Source organism: Phocoena sinus, chromosome 15 (genome assembly GCF_008692025.1).
Source record: "Phocoena sinus isolate mPhoSin1 chromosome 15, mPhoSin1.pri, whole genome shotgun sequence".
Lineage (NCBI taxonomy): Eukaryota > Metazoa > Chordata > Mammalia > Artiodactyla > Phocoenidae > Phocoena > Phocoena sinus.
The window spans coordinates 14,988,954-15,008,493 of NC_045777.1; the positions used below are offsets into that span (position 1 = coordinate 14,988,954).

The following is a 19,540-nucleotide window of genomic DNA, read 5'->3' on the forward strand; positions in this document are numbered from 1 at the left end:
CCTATCTACTCCCTAAACTTCACCCTCCCTGAGGACAGGACTGTGTCTGTCCTCTTCCTGCCTCATCCCCAGCCCCCAACATAGGGCCTTTACCTTGTGGGCACTCAACCACTGTACTGAATGAATGGGAATAATGATCATCACACCTTCTAATACTGACTGCACTAGTGTTAGAAACCTAAGTCAAACTGACTTACACCAAAAAGGGATTTGTTGGTTCATGACACCGGGATGCCAACACACAAACTGGAGGCCAGAGTTTCAATGTCATCTCTCAGCTATTTGTCTCTGCTTGGCTTTCTTTCATCTGCAGCCGTCTCCACCAGCAGCCCAGACTGATTCCCTCCTCTTTTAGCAATCCTAGTAGTAAAATAATTTTACTTTCTTGCAGGGATTAATTCCAGGAAACACCCTGATTGGTTCCGAACGACAGTGTAGAGAGTTGGGTCTCTGTGACTGACACAGGTAGGTCATGTGACCATCTGGGGGAGTCAGACACCATGGTCCAGGAAACCACATAGAGAGGCTTCCTAAGGAAGGCAAAGATACATCCACTTTGGCCAGCATTTATTAAGAAGCAAGTGTCAGGTTCTGAGCTCTGCTCACCTCAGACATCCTCCAGCCTGGTGTTTGTCTTCTTTTTTTTTTTGGCCTTGTGGCACAGCATGGGGGAATCTTAGTTCCCCGACCAGGAATCGAACACTCACCCCTTGCAGTGGAAGTGAGGAGTCATAACCACTGGACTGCCAGGGAAGTCCCAGCCTCGTGATTTTCAATTTGAGACAGCATCAGAATCACCTGAAGAGCTTATTGGGGCCAGGAATTTACATTTCTTACCAGTTCCAGGTGAAAAGTGGAAGGACCACACCTCAAGAACACTGCTCTGTACCTTTAACTAGAGCCCAGCAATGACACCACCTGGGAGCTGATTAGAAATGCAGAGCCTCAGGCCCCACCCAGACCAACTGAATCAAAACTTGTATTTGAATAAGATCCCAGGCAGATTTATTTTATGTTTGGCTGCCTTGGGTCTTCCTTGCTGTGCGCGGGCTTTCTCTAGTTGCGGCGAGCGGGCTTCTCATTGCAGTGGCTTCTCCTGATGCGGAGCACGGGCTCTAGGCGCACAGGCTCGGTAGTTGTGGCTCACGGGCTCAGTAGTTGTGGCTCTCAGGCTCTAGAGCGCAGGCTCAGTGGTTGTGGCACACGGGCTTAGTTGCTCCGCGACATGTGGGATCTTCCTGGACCAGGGATCCAACCCGTGTCCCCTGCATTGGTAGGCGGATTCTTAGCCACTGCGCCACCAGGGAAAGTCCCCTCACCGGCAGATTTATGTGCATAGTAGATTGAGCAACACTGGTCCAAGCCCCAAGGAGGGAGCCAACAGCACAGTCAGAGATGAAGGAACTGATTAGAGGACATCCAAGTTCTAGTCCCAGACCTGACAACTCCAATCCAATCCCACATGTGGCTGCTTGCTGGGGGCACAGGGGTCCGGGCTCGCTGGAGTAGGAGGAAAGTGTGGGTGAGAACCTTCCTGATGACCTCCTTGCTGTCTCCTCCCCCTCCCCCCAGGCCTGCACAACCAGCTGCGGGCAGAGCTGACCAGGTTGGGCGAGTAGCCAACACTCAGGCCTTGTGGGAGCACAGCTGGGTGTGTCACCTAGATCTTCCTGCGGGACCTGGGCTGGGCCCAACACCCCAGCCTACCTGGACCCAGCTGGTCGGCACAGGGGTTTCCTCCCAGGGGCCCAAAGGCCTGTGGCAGGCCAGCGGAAAGATGGCCCAAGGGGCCGGGGCTGGCTGGGTCAGTGGTGCAGCAGACAGAGGAACTGCTGGTGGAGATGAAGCAGGAGGTGAACGTGTCCCTGTGGAGCATGGAGCCATCTATGGGGGACCTGGGGCAAGGGGTGAGTTGTGACCTCAGTCCAGAAGGCTTCCCCTGGCTGTCTCTGCAGTCCCTGGGCCCGCTGTAGGGTCACTTGAATGTCCTCTTGCTCCTTTTTCAGGGTTAAAACATCTACAGTCAGAAAGTAGGTGGCTGATCCCCACCTCCCACCCCCTCCAACACACACACACACTCTCTACAGCTCTAGCTATTTCAGCCTAAAGTCTGGTTCAGCCTCGTCTGCAACACACCTGGGACAACTCCTATATTTGCTAACATTCTTGGTGCATGTCACCACACCATAGAAATTGGCATTTTGTTATTTTTTATTTTTTTAATTAATTTTCATCTATCTATCCATCTATCTATATTTTTGGCTGCACTGCATGGCTTATGGGATCTCAGTTCCCCGACCAGGGATTGAACGTGGGCCACAGAAGTGAAAGCGCTGAATCCTACCCACTAGATCGCCAGGGAACACCCAGAAATCGGCATTTTGTGACACCCATTCTATAGATGAGGAAACAGATGCAGAGCCATAAAATAACTAAGGTTGCAACGGAGCAAATCCTGTCACCCCACTGCACAGCCCTACAGCCCATCCGCTTCTCCTACTCCCTGGGTGGGGGGGCAGGGCAGGAACCCAGATCCTACACCTGACCTCTGCCGATCCTGTGCACTTCCAACCCTAGGGGAACTACAAGACAGCTACTTGTTAAAAAACCCCAAAATGTATTTATTTAATATACTCATCACAAGGGCTTAACCAGACACTTAATTTAAAAAACAGAAACAAAACAAAAATGACACCACAGATAAGATACAGGGTCCTGTACAGAAATCGAGGAAAGGACAGACCATCTAAGGGAAAAAAAATAAAAAGACAACAGAAGGAGAGCTGCACATCCTGGGTCAGGGGTCTTGGCTAGAGACGTGCTTTGAGTACGTTTCTTGCAGGTACTTCTTAAAGGCTGGAAGAGAACAGGCAGGTCGCAGTGAGTGATGAGGACAGGGGTTAAGGTGGATAAGAGGGCAGCAAGGATATAAATGTGGGAGGAGTTTGGGGAGGGGCTTCCCAGCACAACAGATGCTGCCCACCCAGCCAGGACTCCTGGACGGGCTCTGTTTCCAGGGAGGCTGGGGAGGGGACTAGGGGCCCTTAGCAAGCAAGTCATCTGCACAAAGCTTTGCCTTCTACTTAAAAAGCCTCCCCAACCTACATTAATGTGGAAAGGGTTGGTTCTTCCTGATTTTATAGCAAACAGGCAAACCAGAAACACCAAGGCAGAGGTGGAACTGGGTTACCTGCCCCCCAAGGACATATTCCCAAGTCACTGGAATCCTTTTGTTGTTTGAGGGAGGCTTTGAAGGTTGGGGAGGGATGGCCTGGTGCCCTGAGAAGGACAAAGGACTCACCTGTGGGGTTTTTCCAGAGCTCGGCGGCATGTGTGTTCAAAGGGCTATCGATGTTGGGTTCTGCAGGTGGAGAGAAAGAGGACGGTCAGATGCGGGTAGAAGAGGCTGCCCGGGGGAGTTTTGACAGGTTCCCAGGTTGCAGGGGAGGGGCCGGTCTCGGCAATCACCTCCGAGCAGGCTCTGGATGGACAGCAGGATGGTCCTGACGTCGTACAGGGCGGACCACTTGTCTTTCAGGATGTCCAGGCAGATGTTACCCTGGGTGTCCACGTTGGGGTGGTAGCAGGGCGTGAGGAACTTCACCGTGGGTGCATTGTAAGGGTAGCCACTGGGGAACTCCAGGGACAGTTTATACCTCAGGTCTTCATATACCTGGAGAAAGAGATTCGGGGAGTAACCCTTCCACCCTGAGCCTCAGGTCCCACCCCAAGCCCCACATAAGGGACGTGCCAGGACCCCTGAGTTTGTCTGGGACTTGACAGAAGAGAAAGCATTAAACTGGTCTGGTACTTTCTCTCATATCTGGTCACTGGGGTAATCAGTGATCCTTTGGTCTAAGGCCCACTGGCCTAAGTCCTCAATTGTCCATTCTTGTCCTTGCTGTCTGGCCCCCTGTCAGCATCTAAGATGGAGAGCCCTGCCTTAAACACAGCCTCTTACTAGAGAGAGAGAGAGATCAGGGCCACAGGCTCAGGGCACGAGAGCAGGCACAGCGGAGTGTCCCGTCAGCCAAAAGACTTGAAGCAGACCCGGCACTTGGATTTCACCTCCCACCTCTCCCCAGACTCAGCTAAGTCACACTCACCTACCCCAACCCTATACTTACTGTGCCAGCTGCTCCATGGATGGTCCCCACCCATTTGAAAAGGTTGTCTGATTCAGGGAAGGCAGAAATTCCTTTATCACCGGACATCTGGGGAGAAAACACAACACATGCTGGGCTGAAGCTTACACTCCTGGGGGGCCAGTGGGTGAACCCTTTCTCCTTAACCTCATCACATTTTGATGCAAAATAAAGCAACCAGGCCAAATAGATAGGCTTTCCTGAGGAAATGGCTATATCCTCGGGGCTCAGCATGCCTCTCCGGGGAGTACTGGGATGATGGAGGTTCATCGCCAGGCTAAGAAGGGAGGGGTTGTGCAGGGAAGCAGAAGGCAGCTCTGTAACCACAATGCTGGCTGCTGGGAATCCGACTCAACATGCTACTGAGTGCTGGTTACATACGAAGCCCAGAGACTACTCACGGACTGGGAACATAAACAATATGGTCACTGAAGGATTTGACTTGAATATCCAGGGTTAACGTAGAAGAGATCGTCCAGGAAGGAAGCATTCTGAGGTACGACAGGATTAGAAATATTAAGAAGGATGGAGAGTTGGGTGTGGATAAACCTTAGGGCAGGGGGAGGGTCTCGTATGAGAGCCGTATTTCAGGGATAACTTTATTGTGGGAGGACGGGACTGGGAGTAGAGACTCTCTGGAGAAAAGGCGTGTAGGTGGGGTGGATTACCTTCTTCCCAGAAGAGAACAAGCTGGACTCATCTTTTTACCCCCATGTCTATCACAGAGCCTGATGTAGGAGAGGAGGCTACTGATAAGTGACTGGGAGGTGGGAGGGAGGACCAACTGGTTGGGGCTCTGGGCATCAGTCACTCACCATGAGCGTCATCAGCTCCTGCTGTAGCCTGCAAAAAGAGCACTCGGGGTCACGGGAGTCTGGATGGGTCAGGGCTCCAGGTGGTGCATCTCCTCCCACCCCAATCTCTGAAGCAGCTGTCACGGAGGCTCCCTCTACCCTGAAGTCGGACTCAGCTGGGGGCACAGTCACCCCCAGTTCCACAAGAGGGTCGTAGTGAGTCCTCCTCACTCTCCCTAATTCCAGGTTCCCACAGGATGGCTCTGGCTTATTCTTAACCTCGTCTGCTTCTCTGGCGTCTCTCTCGTGCCGGATCTCAATTTCTCCCCTCCTTCCTTCCCCCTCCCCCGCCGTCCTCCAGCCAAGACACCGAAGGTCCCTGGAGCATCCTCATCTTGGTTCACCGACGGAGGATCCTGGCAGCGGCCATACCCCTTCCGTCCTCCTTCGGGAGGGTCTCTAAGAGCAGTCGAGCTCCTGGCGTGTCCCTCTACCTCCCATATCTCACCCGTTCCAGGAGGAGGTGGGGGTCCCGGAAGTCTTCGCTCTCAGCCCCAAAGGCCCAGGCTGTGCCAGGCCTGGCGATTGTTACCTCCGCACCACTCACCTCTTGCCCACGGGGCCCCGGGCGGCGCCCCCGCTGGGCTCGGCTCCTTTACGGGCGGCAGCAACGCTGGCGGCAGCTGGGTCGCGGTTCTGGGAAGCCATCCGGCTGGCGCTGAGAAGGGAGACAGGAACTCAGACTACACTGAGACCGCGGCTGCAACTGCGGGTTCCCGGGCCCTTCCGTCCGCGTTTGAATTGTAACCCTCCGGCAGCGCTGGCCTATCAGCGGCTCGCTTGGGTTTGATCCAGCCAATGGGGCGCGCCAGAGCACTCTGTCACCGGGCAACTGCTAGAACCACCCACCAGAGTACCACTATTGGGCGGCGGGACGCTGCTTCTGATGGGCGATTGGCAGGAGAGTGGCTGTCATTAATTAACGAAGCTGCAGCGGACTGGCCGCCTTTGGAAAACGCCGACCATTAAAGGGCTTAGAAAAAGTCCACGTGGGGTGAATCCTTTTAGGTCAAACGCCCGGCTACTGTCGTGGACACCCGGTACGACCGGCCAGGATCCCTTACTCCCAGGCGAAGGGAGGGTCTCCAGTCTTGGGGCCTTGGTACTCTTCCCTCAAACCGGAAACCCCAGCTCCGCCACCTGTTATTATGTCCTGGGCACTTTGGTTGGGGCTTTAAGAGCCTGCACATTCAGGCGAGGGGAAAAGCTAGAGGCTGATAGCCAGGGCCAGGTACTCCTCATTGGAAAACAGGTTCATCGGCTGCCTCTCCAATGGTTTGCTGTGTTCCCTTGGGCACATAATTTAGTGTTTTAACCTGTAGAATGGGGGTAATAAAAGCCACCTTGTATTTTTCTTCTGGTTTGTCATCAACCTCCCATGGTGCCAGCCATCACCACATTCTGCTACTTCCATACCTTAGTTCGGTGACGAAGTAGAAATAAAGGGACAGGGAAGACTGGCAAGGTACGTGGTGTCCCCAGCTTCGTCTCGCAAAGCAGATACGCATGGGGCACTGGGCTTCCTGGGAATAAAGTGGGGTGGGGGAAGCGAGCCTGGCCCTTTTTCCTTCACCCACTTCCTCTAGAGCCCTTGATGTTTTGTCAGCGTGCACAGGCAGACCTCACAGCAGGCTCACCATCTGTGTTTATTACAAACCATTTAATTGCTTCTTATCCCAATAACTTTACAAATATAGAACCACATGCCAGTCTGGGGGTGCTCTGCAGTGAGTCACTACAAACTAGCCCAGGCATAGCCTTAATGCCTCTGAGATCCATCTAGGAGTAGTCCCAGCAGTGGCCTCAGCCCTGTGGGTAAGAGGGCCTTGGAGGAGGGCTGCCAACTGTGGCCAGGGGACCTGGCTTCAGGTCTGCAGAGGCACTTCGACGGCACGATGCTCATTCTCTGTCCGGAGTGTCTCCATGTACTTCCGCATCTTCTCAACCATCCAGGAGGGCAGGACAAAGGATTTCAGCTCCTCTAACTTCAGGTCCAGGCATCCTCTGGAAGAGACAATGAGGAGGAGAGTTGGAGCAAGGGAGGATGTAGGTCCAGGCTCATCCCAGGGGAGGGAGGGCAGGTTTTACCTGTAGTCATCGCTGGCAGCGAGGTCCCGGATGTCCTCCTCAATGAGAAGGTAGGCCTGGGGCAGGAGCAAAGGAGAGTCGTCATTGCCTCTGATTCATTTCAGTCCAATTCGATTAATACTTTATTAAACATCTCCTTAATGTAAGGGCTGGAAGGTGGGGGCGTGTAGTCACAGTTTATAATTTAGCAAAGGAGAGTAAGTAGGGAGAGGCTGTCTGGGGAATAGTTTCTTGAGACAATCTTTCACTCAAGTAGAAAATTTATGGGTGGGAGAGTGGGGAATGATGACTAATTTACTTATAGCCGTCGTCCCTTTTACAAAGGGACCCTGAGGTGGCTTAAAATGAAAGGGCCAGAGGTAGAAAAATATACATGGAAATAGGAAATTAGGAGGAAGCCATATGTGAACTCTGGAACTAAGATAATTTGGTTTTGAACTTCGTGGCAAAAGGGGAAACACGATAAATGGCACTGCTGTCCATTAACTGGGCTGTGTTGTCCGGGGGCCTGCAGAACTGCTGTAGCACAATGCCATGGTCTGCAGCAAGAGAGCCCTCTTGTGAGCCTACCATGTGGTGGATGCTGTCCATCACATGAGACAGTCTTCTGTGGGAGACATTTCTTTCCAGTCTTAGGGTCAGGAATAACTGTGTGTCCCTTGAGACATTTGACTGTCTTCATCTTAGGGGCACTGTGAACTATGTGACAGATCAGTTGTCCTTCAGTGGGGCCTGCAGCCGAAAACCTATGGACTTGCACTGGTCTCCTGGGCTGGCAATTTTAAAAATCCCTTTTTAAAAACTAGTCTTTCTGGGCTTCCCTGGTGGCGCAGTGGTTGAGAGTCCGCCTGCCGGTGCGGGGGACACGGGTTCATGCCCCGGTCTCGGAAGACCCCACATGCCGCGGAGTGGCTGGGCCCGTGAGCCATGGCCGCTGAGCCTGCGCGTCCGGAGCCTGTGCTCCGCAACGGGAGAGGCCACAACAGTGAGAGGCCCGCGTACGGGGGAAAAAAAAAAAAAAAACTAGTCTTTCTTGTGGCTTAATTTTAGATCCTGCCTTGCCTTTTTATCCTATTTCTTATTTATGTACGTGTCAATGGTAAGTTTCCTGAAATATTTTTTGAAAGAGTGTAGCATATAGTAGAAAATAAAAAAGATAGCTTTCATTGCCAGAAAGAAGATGGCATACTTGTTTGTGAGGCTGTTGAATTCTTTCTTAAAAAATAAATTTAATTATTTATTTATTTTTGCTGTGTTGGATCTTCATTGCTGCTCACTGGCTCTCTCTAGTTGTGGAAAGCAGGGGCTACTCTTCATTGTGGTACGTGGGCTTCTCGTTGCAGTGGCTTCTCTTGTTGCGGAGCACAGGCTCTAGGTGCGTGGGCTCAGTAGTTGTGGCTTGCGGGCTTAGCTGCTCTGCGGCATGTGGGATCTTTCCAGACCAGAGCTGGAAGTTGTGTCCCCTGCATTGGTAGGTGGATTCTTAACCACTAGCCACCGGGGAAGTCCCGAGGCCATTGAATTCTAATAGGAGCAGTCCCAGCGGTGGGACTAAGTGAGTCTTCAGGTGGGGGACAGGGCATGTGATGGACAAATCCCTCCACGATAGTTTTAGAACACATGCAACGATGATTTTCCTAAGGTTGTTGCTTGATTTGAGCTAAGAACTCTTTAAGTAGAAGTGATTCTGGAAAGGGCTGCCATGTGTGGCAAACAAGTTTCACTGCATGTGCTAATTCCTTCTGACAAGGGGTGCGGCCTGGAGCACAGTGTTGTGAAGAGATTCCATAGCTGATTCTGGTGGAAGAGTCGTGATACAAGAGTGAAATCTGTCAATGGGCAGCACACGATGGGAAAGCAGTGTTCAGGACGTCTTGTACCTGCCATTCTTACATACAGCTAGTATGATCTACATATGAGGGTGCTGTGGAAGGGAAGGGGGAGGTGTGTGGGAGACCTGGGGTCAGGCGAGGGAAGCCAGGGATTACAGTCTGGTCTTCAGCATGAAGGAATGGGCCCTCTCTACACTTACAAGTCTCCTTTCTCACACTTGTTGGGCATGGAGTCTCTCAGATTTGTGGGTAAGCTGCCACCAATAGCCCTGGTCCCTGGGCAGGGTGGGTCTCCAGCAGTGGCACGTGTGGCAATACTTACCATCTTCCCCCCTGTTGCCCGCATGTGATGCTGCTCGGCCAGCCAGTGCTTGTCCTGGGGGTCAGCTGCATACTGTGAGGGATGAAGGCACGGGGCGGGGGGGGGATGTTAGCCTGGTGTGATGGGCTTTTCTCTTTGGTCCAGAGCATACTCTTGGCCCTTGAGCAGTTCTTAGCAACAAGACCTTGTCCTAACCTGGTGGATGTAGAGGGTTTACCAACCTCTTCAGAGCAAGCAGGGCTGAGCCCAGGAGGAGGCCAGGGTAGGGGACCCAATTCCCCAAGGTTTAGTACACTTCTCATTCCTGCCCCTTCCCTTTTTTTCAAAATTTAAACTTTTTTTTTTTGACTGTGCCACGTAGCATGGAGGATCTTAGTTCCCTGACTGGGGATTGAACCCGCTCCCTCTGATTGGAAGTGCGGAGTCTTAACCATTAGACCACCACGGAAATCCGAAAAAAATTTTAAATTTAAAAATTTTGGCCATGCCACGCGCCTTGCAGGATCTCAGTTCCCCAACCAGGGATTGAACCCAGGCCATTGCAGTGAAAGTGCTGAGTCCTAACCACCGGGCCAGCAAGGAACTCCCCCCTTTCCTTTCTCAAAACACAGCACTTCCGGCAACTGGTCAGATCGTGACTATTATTTTAGAGCTGTACTCCTCTTTGAAGAAATGATCTGAGGTGGCTTACAACACATGTGACTATTATGGTGACCAAATTTTCTAAAACAAAAATCAGGACACTTCATGACCTGGAGGAGGCAGAATAGCATCGTGGTTAAGAACTTAGCTGTGGGGTTCAGAGCTCAGCCCACAGGGAATGCGTGTGGTAGGGAAGGTTGCAGGTGAGCATGTGAAGGTGGCCAATCTGGCCTGGTGGGCTTTTAGGGGGTGGCAGTTTAAAAAAAAAAAATAAGAAAAAGAAAGAAAAGAATTTGGTTCAGAAATTCTGGTTTCTGCTAATTATCAGGTGGTGTAAATGTAGGTGATGATTTCCTTGAGACTCAGTTTCTTTTTTTTTTTTTAAGTTTTAAAAAAATTATTTATTTTTGTCTGTGTTGTGTCTTTGTTGCTGCATACAGGCTTTCTCTAGTTGTGGCAAGCGGGGGCTACTCTTCGTTGTGGTGCATGGGCTTCTCACTGTGGAGCACGGGCTCTAGGCGTGCGGGCTTCAATAGTTGTGGCATGTGGGCTCAGTAGTTGTAGCGCATGGGCTTACGGGATGCTCCGCGGCATGCGGGATCTTCCCAGGCCGCATTGGCAGGTGGATTCTTAATCACTGCGCCACCAGGGAAGTCCCAAGACTCAGTTTCTTCATTTGTAAAACAAAGAGTATTAACACTTATCTTATAGGGTTGTTGTTAAGAATAAAGGAGATAGTGCATAAAAGGTGGTAAATATAGTATATGACACATAAGTGCCCAATAAAAGTAGGTTTTATAAAATAGGCAGATCATTTGAAATGGAGACCAAGCTGGGAAATCTGTATGGTTACTACAGGTTTAATTATTTAAATCTGTAGTTTAATTAGTTCACTTCCCAAGTAATATAAATATTAATCAAAAATTTGAAAGTGTGTACTTCCTGACCCAGCAACCCCATTTCCAGGGATTTATCCTTCACAGTCATCCACCCGTGCACGCAGGGATGTCTGGTGCAGCACTGTTTACAACAGCAAAACTGTCGGAAAACACTTCAACATCTATAAGTAAGGGAGCAATGAAATGAATGACAGACAAAATAGACAAAATCTATTCTGTGAATTCTGCACAGCTGTTAGAAGTAAAATGAGGGAGACTTAATAACATGGACAAATTGCTAAGATATTATTCCCTAGATCTGTAGTGGCCAGCACACTTTTCCTGTAAATACTGGGTTGACCAGGGACTTTCCTGGTGGTCCAGTGGTTAAGAATCTGCCTTCCAATGCAGGGGTCACGGGTTCGATCCCTGGTCAGGGAACTAAGATCCCATATGCTGTGGGGCAACTAAGCCTGCGCGCCACAACTACAGAGCCCATGCACTCTGGACCCCGCATGCCACAACTAGAGAGAAGCTCGCATGCCGCAACTAAGACCCGACTCAGCCAAAAATAAATAAATAAATATTAAAAAAAAAAAAATTGGGTTGGCCAAAGAGTTCATTTGGGTTTTTCTGTAAGATGTTACAGAAAAACCCAAACGAACTTTTTGGCCAACCCAATATTTTAGGCTTTGGTGGCCACATACATCTTTGTCACATAATCATTTTCTTTTAAAAAATCACCCTTTAAAAATGTCACCATTCTGTGTTGGACAAAAACAGGCTACAGGTTGGATTTGGCCCACAGACCACAGCTTGCCCTGCGTTAGAATGTAAGCTCTATGAGGGCAAGGCATTGTCTGTGTCTGTTTTGTCCACTACTGTATCTCTGGGAGTTTGAGAATGCTCAGCACTCGATATTTTTTCAGTGAACGAATGAACTTTGGGGTGAAAAGAAAAATCAGAATATATATAGTATGAGCCCAATAACACAAACAAAATATCACTAAAGGACAAGGACACACACACACTCACACACATATAGACAGGAGACTGAAGGATGCTACCATGTTGCTGGGGGTGACCCCTGGGGGAGGAGAGTCCGATTCAAGGGTTAAGAGCAGCTTTGTGTTTTGCTCCCTATTAGCTTCAGTGTATTGTTTGAATCTTTTTACAACAAGAATGGGTTTACATATTATTTCTATTAACAAAAGTTAAAAAGGAAAAGAAAATTTGAATAACGCCTTTAGGACAGAAAAATGGGCAAAAGATATAATAGGCAGTTTACAAAAGAAGCAAACAGACTCTAAATGGATGAAAAGATGATTATCACTAATAAAGAATTAAAAGTAAAACAACAAAAATATTTTCTCTCCACTTATTAGCCTGGAAAGACTACAATGAGATATAGCATCCACTGGTAATGACAGTGTGGGTTGGGAGTTTATTAAAAATGATGGGTCTAAGAATTGGGAATGTATGCTGGTAATGATGACCAATTTATTGAGCCCTTGCCAAGCCAGGCACTGTCTGGGAGCTTTACTGTGCTTTCTCTCTCTCTTTTTTTTTTTTTTTTACAGAGGAAGTCAGTTGTGTTTTTCTTAAAGTACAGTTGATTTACAGTATTATATTAGTTTCGAGTGTACAACATGATTCAATATTTTTATAGCTTATACTCCATCATTTAAAGTTATTACCAAAAATGGCTACATTTTACTGCATTTTCTCTTAATTCTACCAACCTTAAATGGCTGGTTTGCATCATTCTGATTTTATAGATGACAAAACGGTCTCAGAAATGTGGAGCCACTTGCCCAAGGTCACACAGCTAGTAAGTAATGGAACCAGGACTGAAATGATACTCTCAACCACTGTGCAACAGGAATCTGAAGTAGGTCCAAGAGCACATCCATTTGGCAGATGATGCAAGCAAGGGTCTTGGAAGACGCAGATCTTACAGAACAGTCAGGCAGAGAAAAGGGTAGGGGAGGAAGGCCATCAAAGGGAACAGCAGGAGTGAAGACACTAAGAGAGGAAAATGAAGTAGCAGCAAGCACACCCAATTGTCCAGGTGTTGGGAATCCCACAACATAAGACTGAAAAAATAGAGGAGGTAGGTATGTCCTTTGAAGAACTTGAACTTGCACAGAATGTAGTAGACAGAGCCCATGACTCTGGGACCCCAAGGAGCTGTGTAGTTCTGACAAGGGGCACTAAGCCTTGCACACAGGCGCAAAAAAATATATAACTTGAACATATGCGCATTACTTTTTTTCTAATATATTTGGATACTTTTGTGACTGATAAAATACAAATTCATTTTAGAGGGTGAATTCATACCCCTCCCACCCCCAAGATTTTCTCAAACAGTGGACACCAAAGCATAGCTCAGGAGAGGAGTCCCGTCTTTGACAAGGTTAGAACTGCTGCCTTGCTCCAATTTCTTTATCTTATAGACAACTGAATACAGCAGTGGTTAAGATCTCAAGCTTTGCAGAAGACAGAATCCTAACTCACCACTTACTAGCTGAGTAATTTTGGGCAAGTCACTTAGCCTTCCTCAATCTTTCTTTTTGTTTTATTTTAATTTGTAAAATAAGGATAACAACACCTATCTTAAAGGACAGTTCCAAGAGATAATTAAGTGTAGCACTTAAAACCGTGTTTGGTACACAATAAACATACGAGGAAGGTCACTGTTACCACTGAGGCACAGAGGTGCTGAGTAAATTACCAAAGGTAAAGGTTACGGGCAGAGGGGCACAAGAACCCAGATGTCCTGACTCCCTGGTGAGTGTTTACTCCCAGTGCCACCTGCTCCACTGCACTGGTCTGCCTGACTCCCAGCACTCACCTACCTTAAAGAGATGTGGGTGCTTGATGTAGATTCTCCCTCTGGTGCCCCCCATCCCTAGGGCCCTGCAAAGTAACAGAGGAGTGGTAAGGATCCCAGCAGTTGCGGTCCTAGTGGTGGGCCCCCGAGCTCCCCTCTCCCTCAGCACCAAAACTCTTCAGACTTACTTGTTGGCTCGAGATCCCAACACAAAGGTGGTAGACTCATTCAGCCGAGCTGGGTCCCACTGTGCAAAAAATAGGCTGGTGAGGCTGAGGTTTATCTGGTGGGTGGGACACAAACACTCCTCCCTGGCCCTCTCCTACCACCACCCTTGTCCACTGTTCATCAAACAGCTGATTCAAGAAACCGAGTACTTTTAATATGCTAGGTCCTCTGCTCCATACGGGGGTGGGGGGTGGAGGGGTGGAGGGTAAAGGAATGAATTGGAGATAGTCTCTGTTCTCCAGGGGGCCACAGACGTAGGTACAGATAATGATGCCATCATGAGATGGGCAGTGACACAGATGAGTGTACGGCATGATGGGAGCCAAAGGGAGGGTAACAGGACGGCTTCCTTGAAGGGGTTAATTCCCAAGTTGGTTCTGACAGGGAGAGCACAAGCTGGACAGAGTAGAGGTGAGGAAGGAGGGGCAGCATGAACAAAGGCAGGTGAGAGCTGGTTTGGCTTGTTGGAGAAACCACAGCAATTGTGTTGCTAAAAGAGAGCAAATTAGGGAGTGGCAATTGATGAGGCTGGAGAGGAAAGCAGAGAGGGGCTGGGGACCCTTGCACACTATGTGGACGGCTTTTCATTTTGCTCATTCTGTCGGTGATGGGGAGTCACTGAAGGCCTCTAGACAGGGAGAGCCGGATTTGTGCTCAAGACAGCTCGCTCTTCTGCAACGTGGTTAACGGGCGTGAAGTGTCGAGCCTACAGGCTGGGTGGGCAGTTTAGAGGCAGTTGTAATTAGAGCAGTTTTGAAAGATGAAGGCTGGAGCTAGGATGGCAGTAGGACGAAAAAGAGGGAATAGGAACTGTGAGAAACGTATTTAGGAGGTAGAATCATCCGGGACTTGACTGGATGTCTGGAGGAAAAGGAAACGAAGAGGCAAAGATGACTCAAGTAGAAAAGGTCGAAGCAGGTCTGGGAGAAAGGTTGATTTCAACTTTGGATATGCTGAGTTTGAAATTCTATGGAGATTCCAGGCCGAGAGCGCTAGCAGACACTAGGATATACAAGTTTCAAACTAGAGAGAGAGGTGTGGGACAAACAAAGAGGTAAGGCAACTTCAGCACATACTAGTCCCCGAAACCATACAAGTGGATGCTTTAGATCATCCAGAGAGAAACTTTAGGTGGACAAGTGGGCAATGGAGAGAATTCTGGGGAATGCCCACTTGTACGGGTCACTGCTGAGGAAGGACTCACCAGAGAGAGAGAAGGGGTGTCTGGAGTGGCAAAGAAAGGTCTAGGAGACTCTAAGGGAGCAGAGTTGAAGAAGAAAGGTGTGGTCACTGGTGGAAGCAGAGGGCCAGTACAATAAGGGGTGGACCGTTTCTACTGGACACAGCTGCAACCCGGACAGTGGAGCTTTCACCTACCTTACTGGGTTTCCATGTATGATTTTTAGTTGAAGAAAGGATTCTACTCTTAAAAAAGCTTGCAAACAACTGTTCTGGAGGCAAGAGTTAAGAGCACAGACTGGTGTCCATGGACCTTGGCTGGGTTTGACACTTGGCTCTGCCACTTACGCAGTACATGACTTTGGGCAACTGTGTGGTCCTTAGTGTCTTCAGGTGTATCAAGTGTATAAGATAACCAGATAAAATAATATAATTTCTGCCCAGGAGGTAGGAAAGAAAGCTCCTGAACCATAGAAGGGTAACAGAATCTACCTCATAAGGTTGTTATAAAGATTAAATGAGGGAATCCATACAAAAGATTTAGGGCAGTGCCTATGACATGTTAAGTACTGGATAAATATTAGTGACAACTAGCTTTTACAGGGAGAAGGCTTCAGCAAAGACCAAGCCCTCTCTCTGCTTTGCCCCTAATTTCAGTCCTTACTTGGGATGCTTCTGGAAGGCCAGAGTTGGGAGGTGGGGTGGGAGGTGAAAATGGCTCTGGAATGGCATGCACATGTCCTTCACCACCCCCAGCCCCTTTCCCTCAAGGTGGAGCCCAGAGCCTGGATTGGGTCTCCTTGGGACAGCAGTCACTGCCATGCTCACATAATCATACCTTAGGGCCTTCCCGACGAATTGGTTCACAGGATTTTGGTTTCCATCTGATTGGAGGGAACGAAGAAAGGTGAATCCCCCAAGATCAGGCCTAGGACTGGAAGACAGTTTGCTGCTGCTGGTGGGAGCTCCGCATATACTCTCGCTTCAGCCCTGGGTGGACTGCTTCCTGGTGCTCATTAGAGAAGGTGCAAAGGGGAAAAAAGCACAGGGACTAGGAGCCATTCGAGGACTCGCTCTGCTATCACCTAGCCATGTGGGCAAGTCCAAGAACCTCTCTGGGCTGTAGTTTTCTCATCTGTCAGGAGGAGATAACAGCAGCAACTCCCTATCTTGTGTTAGTGTGGAATGAACTTGCTTCGGGCAGGGGACAAATCTAAGGTATGAGGATTAGGCTCCCACATAAAGCTCTGTTTGAAAAAAAGATTCTGTTGCTTCAAAAATCTTTGAAAATGACCATCCTGGAGGCAATGTAGTACAGTTTTGCCCTTTATTAGCTGTCTGACCTTGGGTAAGTAATTCTGTTTCCTTATCTGCAAAATTAATTATACCTTCCTTAGGGTGTGGTTGTAAGGATTAAAAGATCAAGTATATGTAAGGTATTTAGACCAGTTATGGCACATCACAAGCATTCAATACACACTACCAATAAAAAACCTCTGGTGTTTAATGAAGCTGTGCTGAACTGTTCTGGGGTAAAAACAGGATACGACATCCTCCTCACTGCCTTCTTGCCCCACCCCTCAGACTAGAGAGTGTTCCCCTCCACGGGGACCTGGCACAAATGGATCTGATTTTGCCAGGCAGAGAACTCTGGTCTCTTTTCCTCCCGGCCCACTCCCTCCCAGCTCCTCCCTTTGGTTCTGTTGGCCCCTACTCACACCATGCCTGCGGCTGCACGGTCATTTGACAGGATGTGTCCCGGAGGTCGTCCCTTCCTCTGCCATAAAGAACGGGTGTCAGTGGCCTGACCCTGTGGAAGTCCCCGCCCCACTGGCAGGTCCAGGGTCACCTGAAGGAGATGGTTTCCTAACGAGACCAAATGACGCCCTTTACCCAGCCAGAAAACCAGGAGATGGTTTACCTTTTTGGGAACGGGGCTTCCTCGGTGGGCACACTCCTCTTCTGCCTGCCGGCCACGCTGCAGGAGAAGGGAAAGGAGTCAGTGGGAGGCCAGTGGCCGGGAACTGTGGGTCCCCTGGGGCTGCAGAAGACAGAGCCCCTGGACCACACCCTCCAGCCCCGCCCTGAGCCGGGACTCAGCAGCCCTCCCAGCATGACGCTATTTAGACCTGGTCCCACAAACGGGTGGTCCGTGGAGCCTCCCCTAGGCCACAGAGTTCACCTGCCTCCCATTCTGATCGGTCTCCCCCTCCAAGACCTGAGGACACAGTGACTCTAACCTTTATCCCTGGAAGCTCATGGGTCAATCTGGGTATTACTCTTTCTCCATCTGAAAACAGTAGTTTAGCCTGAAGGGACAAGACCAAGTGTTAACAGTCACTATTTCGGTGGGTAAGCCTCTCTGCCCCCATTTTTATAGACACAACTTCAAACTGGGTTAAAACTCTTTCATGGTCAGTACAAAGGGACCCTGAGATATGCATACAAATAGATATCTTTTTTAAAAAACTTGAATAATTCATGACCATTGTTGAAAAATTAGAAAAATGTAAATAAGCAAAATTAAAAAAAAATCAAATCTGAAACCTCAGTACCCACAGAATACTATTAACATTTCAATGTAAATTCGTCCTTACTCTTTTCCATGTAAACACATGCTATGTATTTTTTCTAACTAAATGCACTGATATTAAACATATTCCTCAGTAAGCTGCCGTTTTTCGCTTAATAAATATTGAGTGCCTAAGTGCTGGAGTCACAGCAGTAAATAGCACAAGCAAGGGCCTTGCTCTGTGGAGCTCATATTCTGTGGGTGATCTGGATGATAAGCAAATAAACAAACATATAAACAAGGTGACTTCGAATCATGAATTTTTCTCTGAGAAGGAAAAACCCTAGCTAGGCAGATGTGATGGAGAATCACCAGAGGGGAGGGCTACTTTGAGTAGGTGGTCAGGGAAGGCCTTGCTGAGAAGGGAGCCTCTGAGCTGAGATGTGAAGATGGAGCCACGTATAGAAAAGGCTGAGCAGAAGTGTGTTTCCGCCGCAGGAAGGAGTGCAAAAGCCCTAAATTGGGAACAGACATGGCTCATTTGAAGAAGAGGATGGCCTCTAAGTAATGGGAGAAGGAGAGAGTGGTGAGCGAGGAGCATGGGGAGGCTGGCAGGGCCTTGCAGGCCTGTGCAGAGTCAGGATCATGTGACCTCTCAGAGCAGCATTTGACAGCCCTGAGAGCGCTCTCCTTCCGGAAACAGTCTTCTACTGGCTCCTGTGGCCACACGCCCTGGTTTTCCTCCTACTTCTCTGGCCACCCTTTTTTTTTTTTTAATTATAAATTAAAATAAAAATTTAAAAAATTATAAATTAATTTATTTTATTTATTTTCATTTTTGGCTGTGTTGGGTCTCCATTGCTCCACGCGGGCTTTCTCTAGTTGCGGCGAGCGGGGCTAATCTTCCTTGCGGTGCGCGGGCTTCTCATTGTGGTGGCTTCTCTTGTCGCCGAGCACGGGTTCTAGGCGCGTGGGCTTCAACAGTTGTGGCACGCAGGCTCAGTAGCTGTGGCTCATGGGCTCTAGAGTGCAGGCTCAGTAGTTGTGGCGCATGGGCTTAGTTGCTCTGCGGCATGTGGGATCTTCCCAGACCAGGGATCGAACCCCTGTCCCTTGCATTGGCAGGTGGATTCTTAACTACTGCACCACCAAGGAAGCCCTCTGGCCACTCCTTCTTAGCCTTCTTTGCTGGCTCATCCTCCTCAATCTGGTTCTTTTCATTAGGTATTCTGTCTGCTCTCATTTATGCTCATGGCTTCAGTTAACATCTATCTCCCTAATTTTCTGTCTCCAGTGGTAGCCTCTCCTTTGAGCTCCAGATTTATGTAACGGTTTGCCCCATGTCTATGTGTAGATGTCTCAAATTTGCGAAGTCGAAAACTGAGCTCATGATCTTCTCCTCCAAGCTTTGTCCCTTTTCAGTGAAGAGTGCACAAATCTCAGTGTGTAACTTTGCACACATCTGTGTGGTAATTTAATTCAGACCTGTATTGCCTAACTAGGCTGTAGGTTCTATGAGAGCAGGAACCCTGCCTGTTCATTTGCCATGTTAATTCATTCAATCATTCAATAAACAATGTAGACATATTAAGAGTCATATTCTAGGTCTGGGAATACAGTGGTGAATGAGATCAGGCCTCAACTGCGGTAAAGCTCAAGATTTTAGCAGAGGTTGGGAATGGGAGGGGGGTAGAAAATAAACATGTGTACTATTAATAATTTCAGATTGAAATAAATCGCAGAATAAACAAGTAAGGTGATAGAGATTAAATGGAGGTGGGAAGGGAGTAAGATGGCAGCGGGGCGGGGGGCACTACTTTAGATGGTGTGGCCAAGGAAGGCCTCTCTGATGAGGTGATATTTAAGGTAAATCTAAAGAAAAGAAGGAACCAGCTTTGTAAAGAGTTAAGCGTATGCCAGGCAGTGAGAACAGTGTGCCTCTCAGTGAGAAAAGCAAGTGCAAAGGCCCCAAGCTCAGTGTGCTGGAGAAGCAGAAAGGATTCCTATACAGCTAGAATGTAGTCAGT

The 19,540-nt window shown here is 48.9% G+C and overlaps 2 protein-coding genes across 5 annotated transcripts in view; both read right to left on the reverse strand.

Moving 5' to 3' along the window:
• Positions 1-552: 552 nt before the first annotated feature.
• UBE2C (ubiquitin conjugating enzyme E2 C) lies at positions 553-5,742 on the reverse strand. 4 transcript variants are annotated; one of them, XR_004345961.1, is made up of 7 exons: positions 5,547-5,720; positions 4,961-4,988; positions 4,128-4,214; positions 3,469-3,673; positions 3,302-3,361; positions 1,708-2,856; positions 553-1,500 (listed from the first exon to the last, which is right to left on the reverse strand). XR_004345961.1 is itself a non-coding variant. In XM_032606810.1 (6 exons), the coding sequence occupies exons 1-6, from the start codon at positions 5,645-5,647 to the stop codon at positions 2,798-2,800; spliced, it is 540 nt and encodes a 179-aa protein (XP_032462701.1). In that variant the 5' UTR covers positions 5,648-5,742; the 3' UTR covers positions 2,500-2,797. The 4 variants fall into 4 exon arrangements, 2 of the variants coding, with proteins under 2 accessions (XP_032462702.1, XP_032462701.1); XR_004345962.1 differs by having other exon boundaries at positions 4,128-4,636; positions 5,547-5,689; XM_032606810.1 differs by lacking the exon at positions 553-1,500 and having other exon boundaries at positions 2,500-2,856; positions 5,547-5,742.
• DNTTIP1 (deoxynucleotidyltransferase terminal interacting protein 1) overlaps positions 553-19,540 on the reverse strand; it is a 31,096-nt gene continuing 12,108 nt past the window's right edge. The window contains exons 5-20 of the mRNA XM_032606800.1: positions 17,242-17,310; positions 16,923-16,979; positions 16,720-16,778; positions 15,840-15,885; positions 13,783-13,841; positions 13,620-13,680; positions 9,242-9,313; positions 7,088-7,143; positions 5,547-7,003; positions 4,961-4,988; positions 4,547-4,636; positions 4,128-4,214; positions 3,469-3,673; positions 3,302-3,361; positions 1,708-2,856; positions 553-1,500 (exon numbers count right to left, since the gene is read on the reverse strand). Coding sequence (XP_032462691.1) covers positions 6,865-7,003; positions 7,088-7,143; positions 9,242-9,313; positions 13,620-13,680; positions 13,783-13,841; positions 15,840-15,885; positions 16,720-16,778; positions 16,923-16,979; positions 17,242-17,310 — 618 coding nt within the window. The 3' untranslated portion in view covers positions 553-1,500; positions 1,708-2,856; positions 3,302-3,361; ... (3 more) ...; positions 4,961-4,988; positions 5,547-6,864. The remainder of the gene's footprint in view (positions 1,501-1,707; positions 2,857-3,301; positions 3,362-3,468; positions 3,674-4,127; positions 4,215-4,546; positions 4,637-4,960; positions 4,989-5,546; positions 7,004-7,087; positions 7,144-9,241; positions 9,314-13,619; positions 13,681-13,782; positions 13,842-15,839; positions 15,886-16,719; positions 16,779-16,922; positions 16,980-17,241; positions 17,311-19,540) is intronic.

Excerpts from the sequence above, each read along its gene's own strand:
- UBE2C (XM_032606811.1), bottom strand. The coding sequence starts at position 4,415 with ATGAACCTCCATCATCCCAGTACTCCCCGGAGAGGCATGCTGAGCCCC. Across the intron at positions 3,362-3,468 it reads CATCCAGAGCCTGCTCGGAG|AACCCAACATCGATAGCCCT; the intron begins GTGATTGCCGAG and ends CTCCACCTGCAG. Across the intron at positions 2,857-3,301 it reads GCTCTGGAAAAACCCCACAG|CCTTTAAGAAGTACCTGCAA; the intron begins GTGAGTCCTTTG and ends GTTCTCTTCCAG.